Source organism: Clinocottus analis, unplaced genomic scaffold (assembly GCF_023055335.1).
Source record: "Clinocottus analis isolate CAN_PGR_092001 unplaced genomic scaffold, fCliAna1.0.p SCAF_41, whole genome shotgun sequence".
Taxonomy (NCBI): domain Eukaryota; kingdom Metazoa; phylum Chordata; class Actinopteri; order Perciformes; family Cottidae; genus Clinocottus; species Clinocottus analis.
This window is the reverse complement of record NW_027176165.1, coordinates 406,450-419,153: the sequence shown is the minus strand read 5'-3', so window position 1 is coordinate 419,153 and position 12,704 is coordinate 406,450. Positions and strand designations below refer to the sequence as shown.

At 41.6% G+C, this 12,704-nt stretch overlaps 1 protein-coding gene across 4 annotated transcripts in view; it reads right to left on the bottom strand.

The window, feature by feature from the left end:
* LOC137801448 (ral guanine nucleotide dissociation stimulator-like) overlaps window positions 1–12,704 on the bottom strand; it is a 46,551-nt gene that overhangs the window by 16,661 nt on the left and 17,186 nt on the right. The window contains exon 1 of one of the 4 annotated variants that reach the window (XM_068598881.1): window positions 8,746–9,137. The exons of 2 other annotated variants lie outside the window; for them this stretch is intronic. In XM_068598881.1, coding sequence (XP_068454982.1) covers window positions 8,746–8,934 — 189 coding nt within the window. In that variant the 5' untranslated portion in view covers window positions 8,935–9,137. Of the gene's footprint in view, window positions 1–8,745; window positions 9,138–12,704 lie in introns of those variants that run through there. One more of the 4 variants, XM_068598882.1, reaches the window with a different exon arrangement.

Genomic DNA, 12,704 nt, shown 5'->3' with positions numbered 1-12,704 from the left:
GAAAGACAAATCAAACGGAACAAAAGGAAGAAGAAGACACCAAACGGAGCGAGCAACAAGCAGCAGCTAGCAGGATGAGGTCACCGATGGAAACACTGATGTTCCTCGCTGCAGGAGCTGCGTGCAGCCGGGAGACAGATCAACCCTGCACGGCCCGAGAGGAGCTCGTCAGCACACCACGTCCTGTGGACCCAGAGAAGCGACGCAGCGTGGACACCGTACAACAGAAGAGCTGTCACGGGTTGGATCAAAACACCAGGACGCTACTTTGCCGCCAATACCAATTGTTGATGATTGAAGATCAATATTGGGAGATGCAGCTCATCGACGAGGCTCCAGACTTTATGAAGTATAAACGCTCAACTACTCTAAATGCCATCCTTTTAGTTTGCTATCGTAATTTACAGTGTTTCTTTTGAGAAAAAACACAACACAATTCAAATGAGGATATTAGACATTTATTATTTTTGTGTCATTAGTTACTTTTTGTGTCATTAGTAATTGAAATGATGTATAATAATCTGCATAGAGCATCTCATCTCCAACAACCAGATGTGTTCTAGTTCATCACAAACACAACATTTAACACGTCATGGTAACGTCTTCATTTAGAAAAAGGAGCCTGAACACATCATAACGGAACTGATAAAACACAATCCTGCTCCATCCTGGCTACCAGCTCACAGGAAGTGGCTTCAAAGACAACAAGATATTCTGGAGGAAATTACAGACAAAAGATGTGGAGCAGAAGAACGCAGATGAAGGTTGTTAATTGCTCGCAGGGTATTGAAGCTTCACTGGAAAAGTAGGGCGGGGAAACGAGATGATTGACAGGTCTACCAGAGACGTGTCCGTCTTCTCTCCGGTTCTCCTCCTCAGACCAAATACGCTCACTTCCTGTTCACTGGTTGCAAGAAACAAGAAGGCGTGGAGCACAACGCAAAGCTCCAGGCTTCATCCAGTCAGTCCACAAACCAACAAGGAGACGCCACAACCACTAAACACGAAAAGGTTTGGCTTCCGTCCCGGCGGTGCACATTATCTTTGTCTGTGAGGTTATGAAGCGGAGGGAAGCGTCCTCTCTGACGCTCCAACAAGCTCCTGATTGTTCTGCCCAGAGCTTAAAACCCACGGTTTTCATGGTGTTTGTGCCGTTAAATCACAAATGTTCATCGCCTCCAACAGGGAACAGTTAATGACCCTGAACATTGCATTTTGAACACGATGCACTAAAAACAGAAAAGCACTGATAGTTATGTTATTTATAGAAACCTATTTGCTCTTCATTGCAATGAATGACGCAACTAAACAAACCGTTTTAAATCCATTATGCCACAGGGAAGGTTTTTATTCTCTGGTCTAAATCTGGTCACAACTAAGGGAAATATATATATATATATATATATATATATATATATATATATATATATATATATATATATATATATATATATATATATATATATATATGTTGCCTTTTAGACGAGAGCATAGTCTAAACGTCCAGGAATATATACAGAAACAGGCTAATGATGATTAGCAGAAATCAGTCACTTTGTCATGTATTTGCTTCATTTAAATAAACATCCATGAGAAAGATGCTTTGATTGCACCAAAACTTATATTCAGTATCTGCTTCATTTCAGGTGTCAAAACAACATTTTACAGAGACAACAGAGAGAGACAACATTTTCTGTGAAGTGCTTCTTGATTTTTCTTTGAATCAGGAAAGAAGGAAGTGGAGCAGCGACCACAGAAATGTCTGTCCCCGCAGTCGGCCTCCTCCACACTCACTAGATGTGTGCTCACCTGCAGCCGACCATGAACGTACCTGTGGGCTGCAGGACTGAGGAGAGACAGAGAGAGACGGTACCCATCCCTAACACCGACCAGATGCACTCCTTCTGTTCTTACCTTTCACAATAAAAGCCCCCGACATACAACTGTGTACCAGAGGAGCGTTTCCCTCGAAGGAAACTCACCACAGTGACTTACAGTAGGCTGTTGGGAGATATTTTCATTTCTATGAATGTGTTTTCCTCATCTCTTCTCCGGTCAGACACCATCCTTAGTCCTTTGGGAGCAGTGTGATGCTGTGAAGCACTGAGACTTCAAGGACACTATGCAAACTATGTGGAAAACAGGGATGGACCGGCTCCCTCGAGGTTTCAGGACAAACCACTGATGAACATGATAACTTCACATAGTACTAAAGGACACGGGTATGAAACGCTTCCTGCTGTTTTGCTTAAAGTCCTCCGTGATATCTTTGTGATATCTTTGTGAGGTCTCTGTGAGGTCTCTGTGAGCTCTTTTCTGCTGTTGCATCTCTTAAAACAGAAACCAGATCTCAGCTCAGCATGGAGCATGAGTTGTGAGCGGCCGTATCACATCTACAACCCTGTTTATAAAGATGTGTAGAGGAACACTGATACGACCTGATGCTCTCACATCTGCACTCATTGTGTTTTGCACAGATTGAACATTATTGTTATTATCTTGAAAATATATTTAATGCAAAACAGGTTATTTGCAGCCATATCAGGTCATTTCGTATACCAAATATTACTTATTTCTTGCACATTAGTTTTTGTCTGATGGAGCAATCTGGTTTACTTGAAAGAGATTTACATTCTCTTTCACACAAAGGACCATTGTGTTACAGTGTTGTTGGGCTGAACATTGTTCTTCTCCAAAGTGAGCGTGAGAGAAAAGGTTTGAGAACCTCTGTGCTATCAGAAGAACTCCAGGGCTCTGATCAAGGACCACAAGTAGCAATACTTCAGTACCAATGAGGCAGCCGGCCGAAAGAGGGCCACGGGGCCTCCAACCCACCTTGAGCCACCACAAACATATATATTTATAACAGCATGCATTATATAAATTGTCAATATTTAAGGTTTTTGAGCTATGGAATATACCCATTAATATTTGTAAAAAAGGGTATCTGCGCAAAATATCTGCTTTCCCTGCTCGTCCTCTCCCCACGTGCACGTCTCTGCTGCTAGTGCACGTCTCTGCTGCCCACGTGCACGTCTCTGCTGCTAGTGCACGTCTCTGCTGCCCACGTGCACATCTCTGCTGCCCACGTGCACGTCTCTGGTGCTAGTGCACGTGCTGGACAGATCCATTTGGCCCAAGACAGGCGGGTTTAGACATCACTGATTAAAGATATAAATGAGTGACGTACAATTCATCCAATCAGCGCCCCAAAATAAATCCACCGCTCTCGTTTGGCCTGAGGGTGTGTGTTCTCGTCTCTCGTGTTTGAGGATGAGATGCTTTTATTTTGAAGGCGGCTCGCGGAGTCCACAAGCCGCCAAAACAATCCACCAGCCGCCACTGCAATTACATACACAACTCTGAGAAAGTGTTTTCTTCAGTACGGTCTAGAATCTGAAAAGACTAAACCCACCAACTCATCCTGCTGCTTCCCTCATAATGCAACGTTGTGAACAACACATGTGAACTCTGCAGGAGGAGAGCTCGTCAGCGTTAGCCGTTAGCAGACCTGCAGCGCTAACATATATTATTAAATATTGAAAAGGCGAGATTCGGATGTCTACGCCTCACACACATCCTTAAGAAGCAGCTGAACTGTTGGCTGACCTGCTCTTCAGCTCAGAAACACAACGTTGGATTCTTCTACTAAATGTTTATTCTGCACAACAACAACTCCCATCTCCATATCTGATGGTCAGCTTGTGTAAACACAGCGCCGTGGCGCCGTTACAGACTGAAACCACAAGCACAAAGCCCCCCTCCTGAGCCAGAACCCTCTCAAGGCCAAACATCGCCCTGTATCGCAGGCCTCTGCTCCTCCACAGAAAACACACACCTGCCCCGATAGCGGGGTCCCAGAGGAGCCTCAGGACAAGAAAGAGACCCTCTGAGTCGCTTAATGTGGATGAGCAGGGGGAGTCCCACTGGAGAGACAAACCTGACCCCCCAAAAACATCAACACCTAAACAAAGCCAACAATAGAGGCGTCCATTACAACCCGTAGCACAAGCCAGTGACTTCCCCTCACTAACAATGACCGCTGACAGCCAGTGAGATCATTTGGATGTGGGTCAAAAAGAGGAAGAGGAGGAGGAGGAAGAGGAGGAGGAACCGAACATTCAAAAAACCCTTCAGGGTTCAGAGCTTCGCCTCGATGAGCAGAAACCAGTTTGTTCCCTGAAGTCTTTACCAGTTAAATAGATAAATCAAAGTATACAAACCAGTTTCTTCTTCAGCGTTTTATAATTATAACAAGTTGTTGACAGATACGGGCGACTGTGGCTGAGTGGTGAGCGGGATCGTCTGTCAATCAGAGGATCGGCGGTTTGATCCCCGGCGCCGCTACCCCATGTCCATGTCCAAGAGACACTTAACCCTAAAAATGCTCCCGTAGCTGCAGAGTATAAATGTGTGTGAATGGTTGATGTTACTGATGTGGCTCCTTCACGGTGGCTCCTCCCATCAGGGTGTGAATGGGTGAATGATGTCATGTAGTGTTAAAGCGCTTTGCGTGGTCAGAAGACTAGAAAAGAGCTTTACAAGAACAGGTCCAGTTAGATGATAAAAAAAACATGATTATTAAAGACGGTGTGAGAAATAACAACACTAGCATGCTAACGTTAAGAATGTGCAATGTTTAGCACATATACCATATTAATTTAGCATTATAGCTTGCTAACATTTGATAATTAGCAGTTATTCGTTTGGTTGGTTATTACAAATAAAAACGTGTGATATCAATGTGGCAGCAGCACATTTCTTGTTTTGCACAACCAACAGTAAAAAAAGATTATTAAGATAATTTAAATCCAAAAAATAGCAAATATTCAAATTGTAGAAAGTATGAATATTAAAATAGGAGTGATTACTTTGGAGTCTATGTAATGACAACTTGCTGACGTTTCACAGGTGGAGTGGTCACCGCGTGCGCCATCTTGGTTTAGGGAGCTAGCGTGCTAACATTGGCTAATTAGCATTAAACACAAAGTACATCTGCGGTGGAGGTATTTGGGAGAAAAGGATGAAGCCGTTGACCTGATGGTATAATAAACACCAGGGCTGAACAACAGCAGAGCGGGTCGGGGTGAAGCAGACTTCACTGAAAACCACCAGTCCTGGTCCCTGGAGCTAACGCGCTAACACGGCTAAACAAGCAGTGAAACAGGAGTCCGCTGCTTCTCCTTCTTTCTTCTTCTACACTCGCTGAACTTTCGCTCTCATCTAAAAACAACAACATTGTTATGTCCAATGTACCAGCAACACAAAAGGGACTGTTTGTGTCTTTTTGTTCCACTTAAAGCTTGACCTTTCACAAGAACACATTTATTTTCTGTGAAATGAATTAGACAGATCGTGTGAAGACATCTATTTCACCACCTTTTATTAATAAATCAATTGTCATTCTCCGATAGTAAAATAGACATTATTCTACATAACAAATACAATTACATTGCAATTCTTTATGTTTATTTTTGTTTTAAACAAGTTTGAATGCAGGACTTTTACTTGTTCCAGAGTATTTCCACACTGTCGTGTCTACTTTTAGTTCAGTTGATGAGTACTTTAAACCAGTATTTACTTGTTTGACATAATTGCTTCCACATAGCTCCACATAGACCTTTAGCTCTAGTTGTAAGTTTGCATTTATCTGTTGAACGCTTCTGAGTCCCGGTTAGACAACCAGACCGTGATGCAGCAGAAATGAAGCTTTTACAGCAGTTACAGTAGCTCTGCGTCTCTGATTTCACCGCAGGTTCATAATTGCTCTGAGCATTGATTACTTCCTAAAATAGACGTGGATCCTTCTGCCGACGTGACGGGTGATGCAGCGGGTGAAAGGACGTCCTGCTGGAGGCCTGTGCAGCCTCAGCGAGCAGCAGCACGTCCTGTTGAGCTTCATGCTGGGTCTCAAGCAGCTGTGAGGGGAGCACACAGGACTCTTCACCATGGCTACCTGTTTGCTTGTTTACTTGAATGTTTCATACTGTTTGCAGCTTTTTACACCTGCGTCTGTGAAAATATGATGACGATTTCATAACGTCAGACAAAGCCAATGCAAAAGGAGGCTTCAACAGATGATATTCATGCTGCCAACAATATGACATGTGTGAGTATGGCTGGATATTGAATGAGCGTGCAGGGGGAGAGGGTGCTACTTAATAATCTACTAAATAATCTACTAAATAATCCCTTATGTTTGCACAGATTTAATGTTTAGAAAATGGTTTCTGATTTAAATTAAAACTTTTACATAAATAAACTTGCTATATGTTCCCAAAGAAACTAAATCCCAAAAACTAAATAGATGTTTCAAAGAAATGAAATAAAATCCTATTTTGTCAAAGTTTAACATTTTAAAACGTACTGTTGTCGTGTTGTACTAAAGCTGAAATTATTAATCATTTAATCGGTTTGTTGATCAGTTTGAATTATTGATTTGTTTCAGTATTTCATGGTTCATCCTCTGGATTTGGAGGATTTGTTGTTTTCTTTGTTCTCTGTGATTGAGGAGTGACACAACAAGCTATTTGAAGACTTGGCCTTTAAAGATTCTAACGGCAACTTTCCACAGTTTTCTGACATGTTGTAAGATAAACAATTAAATGGTTAATAAAAAATAAAAAAAGTTAACTAGAAACTTGTGGTTTCAAGTCTCTGGCATCCAGTAAAGTTATTGTTTTCTGTCCAAGATGCCATAACTTTATCCTGTTGTTCCGTTAAGTATTTGTATGAAACTGTCGTGAATAGTGAATTAATTCTTGTTTGTTTGCACATACTGACGGACGAACAAGCCCAAGAACAACAAGTGAAATGTTTCGGTCCTCATCGCAGCGCCGGTCCAGCATCAAAACCCAGATCGGGTTCAGACGAGACAGATTCAGTCTCGCCAGAGCTCGAGAGATGAAATATAAATAAATCAACATAAGAGGAATTCAGGCAGAAAATAAATCCACAAAAACCTAAAATTCTGATTTTGTTGCATCCAAAAGAAAGAAGAGCTGCACCGATACCAAGACTGGATGTCGCTCACGGGGCTGCAGGGCGGGAACAACCGCTCCTCACATGTTTACTCCTCATTCATATAAAGAAACTTTTAAGTCAAGCCGCATGTTGAGGGATCTTATTCATCAAACAAGATAAAGATAATCCTTTAATGGATCGATGCTCGGAATCACTGATCGGTATTAAAGAAGTCCACTGAATCCACATCCACTACACCACCACACCGACCACACCCACCAAACCACCAAACACACCACACCCCATCCACCACACCGACCACATCCACCACATCTACCAAACACACCACATCCACCAAACCACCACATCCACCACACCACATCCACCACACCACACCCACCAAACCACCACATCCACCACACCACATCCACCACACCACATCCACCACACCACATCCACCACACCACCACATCCACCAAACCACCACATCCAGCCTCCACACAGTTAAAGAACCGTGATGTGGGTAACGTCCTTCTCTCTGGGGTGGAGGGGAAGAAAGGCGGTGATTGTGGACGGGAAACCCGTCGGCCTCCTGTAGGACGGCGGGACGGGGTGGAGGCGGGGGATTAAGCATTAGGTAATTGTGTTAGAGGAGAGGATTAGATTAGAGCAGTTTGCTGCTGCTACCTCTCTGAACCCGCAAAAAAAAAAAGGGAAACCGCTCGACGACGGAATCGAGCCGACGGTTAAAGAAAAGGAGAAGTGGTTCAGTGTCCAGACGGGCCCGGATCCATGCGGTCTCATCATGAGGTCGCCCTCACGGTTCCATCCGAGACCTCGCGTAACACCGATTAACACCATTAGTCCCCCCTCCTCCAGATCTGACAGAATGTTCTGGAGAACGCTTCCACTTAATCCATGAGGATGACTGGTATGAATGTTTGGGTCATGGGGTCAAGGAGGGTTGGAGAAGAGACGGAGATAAAGAAGCGGAGGTTCTGGATATGAAACGCGGTCAGGAGAGCGTCATGGTCATATTCACATTGATCTCCTAACACAGAGCCTGTGTCATGGTTGTAGACTCTTTGTATTATTAACCTCTAATAGTCATTAAATCCTTTTTGTGGTCTACTTTACAGAGACATTCAGTTTAGTTTGTATTCTATTCTGGATATGAGTGGTATTAATATCCCTGATGACTCACTGACAGCTGCATAGGTCTCAGCCGGCGTGTCATCAGTATTGAGTTGAATGAAGTGCAGCACAGAAAAGAACAAGTCATCCTGTTACAGCGCTCTCGTGCCAACGTCTGTGGACTTTCCCTCTGAATTCACAGAGTTTTGTAGCTCTGCTTTTCCTTTTGTCGTGCCCATCGTGTCGCTTCACACAGTCTGATCCCCTTTTCATGTTGCAGCAGCTCCACACCGATAAGCTGTTTAAATATACATTATTATAATGAGGCTTTACAGGGTTTAGAGACACAGTCAGTGGACGTCTTCACCTCACATGACGTCATCTCTGTCCATCTTACCCATGAGGACACACTCAGTGTATGTTTTGGATACCTACAAGTTTACATCATGTAATAAACTAGTTTATAACATCTGTCTGACATGAGTTTCTATACATTAATACCTCGACAAAAAAGTCTGCAACTCCTTTTATTTGTGACTTTGAGTGATCGACCAGGATCCAGACGCTGGACCCTGAATGCAGCCCTGATCCTCCTCGTCACAACAATCACTCAGCATTACCTGACGGCCCTCCCTCCCTCCCCCTCACCTCCATCAGCGGCAGGTCCGGGTCCAGGTGCGTGAGGCTGTGCAGGACCACCGGGCCCCGGTCCTCCACCACCTCCAGCCTCACCCCGTCCCAAATGCTGCGCACCCTCCACGAAGAGTCGAACATCTCGACCAGCGGTCCCGGTTTGAGGCTGCTCGCCTCGATGTGCATGCCCGGGAAATGGACCATGGGTGCCGGCGGAGCCGGGAGTCCAGTCACGGCGACATTTTTATTTATGTTTTAATTAATATCCAACTGTTAAAATCTGTGTTTCTTTATTCTTGACCGTCGGCGCTGCTGTCTGATGCATTTAGGCGAGTCACACTGGGGCTTTTCTAGGCCCCGCCCCACTCCATGACGCGTGATGCATTCATGGCCGTCGGAAATATAAGAGCCTGTATTTATATTCATTCTGAGAAAACATGGATGACATGCCCTAAAAAACGAATACACTATTTAATCTCTATAATATTTTAAAAACACACATAAATATATACAACAATCAGTTGTATAAAACATAATTAATAATATAATTATTATATAACTATATAATAATTCTAACTATATAATAATTCATTTCACAGGTTTTTTGTATACTGCTTTATAAGGTTTGTATTTATTTTATCAAAATGTGCAATTATTAATTTTGGAATAAAAGGGTTCATAGTACTTTTCCATATTTGATTTTCTACCTACAAATCGGTAGGATTGATTTTTCATTTTATTTATTTATTTGCAACTCTCTAAATGTTCGCTTTTCAGAACACGTATCATTTTGTATTTATTAATAGAAACGTTTGCGTGGGTAACAACCAACAAACAAATCAGGATATTAGAACAATATCAGAAAATACTATAATAATAATAATAATAATAATAATAATAATAATAATAATAATAATAATATACTAATATTAGAATTATGTCTCATTCATCAGTATACAAGTTGCTTAAAATCACCTCCATGAAATAACATCGCACAAAGTTCAATGAAGTCGACCAGCAAAAGAACGATTTCTGACAAAGCCTTTTTTTCTGTTTCTTAACTAGAACCATCCTCTGTTACAGATGTACGAGGTGTCCCTGAAGGCAGCGCGACGTCATGCCTTTGGGAAATGATGGCAGTGATGTTTGTGCTCTCACTATGGCAGCTGTGGGAAAGGAAAACACACCAGGAGAGCACTGGGAAACCAGCAGCTCTGCAAACACTAGACATGAACATTGGGTTGGTTATTATTAGACTCGAGTACAATTTAAAGGTACTTGTACTCAAATATTACCATGTTACCTCCATTAGGAGGGAAATATTGTATGTTTTACTTCATTTGTAATATATCCATATTCTGACCCAAGAGCTTTAGTCATCACATTGTATGAATTCACAATGATATAAACAAAGTGAAACTATCATATTAATAGGTATTTATTTATAATATTAATATGAGCACTTCTTTAAAAAAACACGTCAACAACACGTCCAAGTTACCGACAAATTAATCACAACAAGTGCAAGAAGATTCTGTGTGAGCAACAAACAGCACCTGAACACAAAGACCTTTATCCTCCTGCTCAAGAGCACAGCACCAGGTGAGTGAACCAGTGGAGGTAACACGTCCAACACTGCCTCCTACTGGCCAGCGCCAGTAACACACACACACACACACACACACACACACACACACACCAACACACACCAACACATCCATCATCTGAATACTGCCAGGCTTTTAAACGTGATGAGTAATTCCAATTAAATCAGCCGGTTTAAGTGAGAAGTAAATACGCCGACACAACAAATGAACGTCCCTGAACCGGCTGCTGTACAGGTGATTAATGATGGACCTCGATTCAACACAACGCACTGAGGGCTGGAAGACTACAAACATGTCTGACCTTCGCTGGCCTTCCTCATCGCTGCTGGAGGATAAAACACTGTGTGTGTGTGTGTGTGTGTGTGTGTGTGTGTGTGTGTGTGTGTGTGTGTGTGTGTGTGTGTGTGTGTGTGTGTGTGTGTGTGTGAGAAAGAGAAAAGAAAAATATATATATATAAATATACATATACATATATATATATATATATATATATATATATATATATATATATATATATATATATATATATATATATATGTGATATACTGTATAAAAAGCCATGTGGGCTGAGAGATCTCTGCGAGCTCAGAGGGACGGCCAACTTGAAGTCTGCTGTGATTTAAGTAAAGCTTTGCTCCCATCTGCTGGAAATCAATACCAGAGGATGTTGTTGTGCTGCTGCTGGCTGACGTCCCAGCATGCTTTACTGATCCCTTATTGACCCCCCCTCCTCGTCTTTACTCTCACAAACCACACACCCCCTCCCTTGGAACACAAACATATGTGAAGCGCCGTATTTAAAGAGGTCGACCACACCCGAAGGTTTGCGTCGTGGCGAGGTCATGTCATGGTGCCATTGGGCAAGGCACCCCCCCCCCCCCTCTTGTGGAGGCTCACTGGGCAGCAGTGCAGGCCTGTGGTTGCACTGGGTTGCTGCCAGGCGCACAATGTTCCCAGCAGATAGAAGCTTGGGCCGACTACAGAGTTGCACAACAGGCTAATAAATTAAATAAATGGATTATAAAACATTGACGTAATGTTAGAAAAGACGCACGCGAATGCAGGAGACTTCTTGTGTTGAGGTGAAATGAGTTATTGGACAGCGTGAAGGTGTCATGTTTTAAAGCTGCACTAATCAATACAGCACATGAATAATAGATGATCATGTGAAAGGGAACGCTCGTCGTGACAGAGAACTAAAACATGCTTTTGAAAACATCACTTATAGTTCTGTGAATATATTGAATAATGAAAAAAACTAAAGTTATCTTAGGAACCTCCTAAAAAGCAGGATGTAAAACATTGAACAGGTTCATAACTCACTTTAATGTGTTTTTAAATCCTCCTGTGAAGCGTCCACCACTGGATTGTTATATGTAAACAGATAAATAAATAAAACAAATAAATAACATGTGTTAATGTGTAAGTGTTTGCAGTTGTAATAATATCAAATATGTCTTCATAGGAGAAGTTATACTGGTTTAAAACAGAGTAAACACCTCTTGATCTCTGTGATTATGAGTGAGAAGAGTTAGTAATGTAGTTATGTCATCGTAACATGCAACATGGAAAAGAAGAGAGGAAAACAATTAATGTCTAACATTTAGACGCTTTCTGTCTGCTCCTTCTAATCACAGTATTTATAATAACCCCCTCCACAAGCGCACAACAAACAGGCAGGAAATAACTACATAAATAAACAAATAAGATTAAAAAACTGGAGGCTGGTTAGCAGGAGACAGCTTATGGAGATGATTGACAGGTGAGCCGCGGAGAGGGAGGGACAAACAGCACGTTATATGAAGGTTTTCTGAGGTCTAATAATGCTGACCGTAATACATAATATATATATATATATATATATATATATATATATATATATATATATATATATATATATATACATACATATACATATATACATATATATACATATATATATATATATATATATATATATATACATATACATATATATATATATATATATATATATATATATATATATATATATATATATATACATATAATGAATAATTGGGTTTAAAAAGGGGGATTTTAAAGCTTCTCAGACACATTTTGATCATTTGGGTTCAGAAAACGAGCGTGTGCTTAAAAAAAGAAGTCTTGTTTGTCCCTCCCTCTCCGTGGGTCACCTGTCAATCATCTCCATGAGCTGTCTCTGCTAACCAGCATCCACACGGTCTGTTATTTAGATATTTGTATCCTAATTGTTTATTTATGTGGTTATTTCCTGCCTTTTTGATGTGAGCTTGTGGAAGGAGGTGCTTATTAATACTGTTATTATTGTTATTATTAGGAGGAGCAGTTGCTCCACTTTTGGAAAAAGACAAACCATAGTTTGT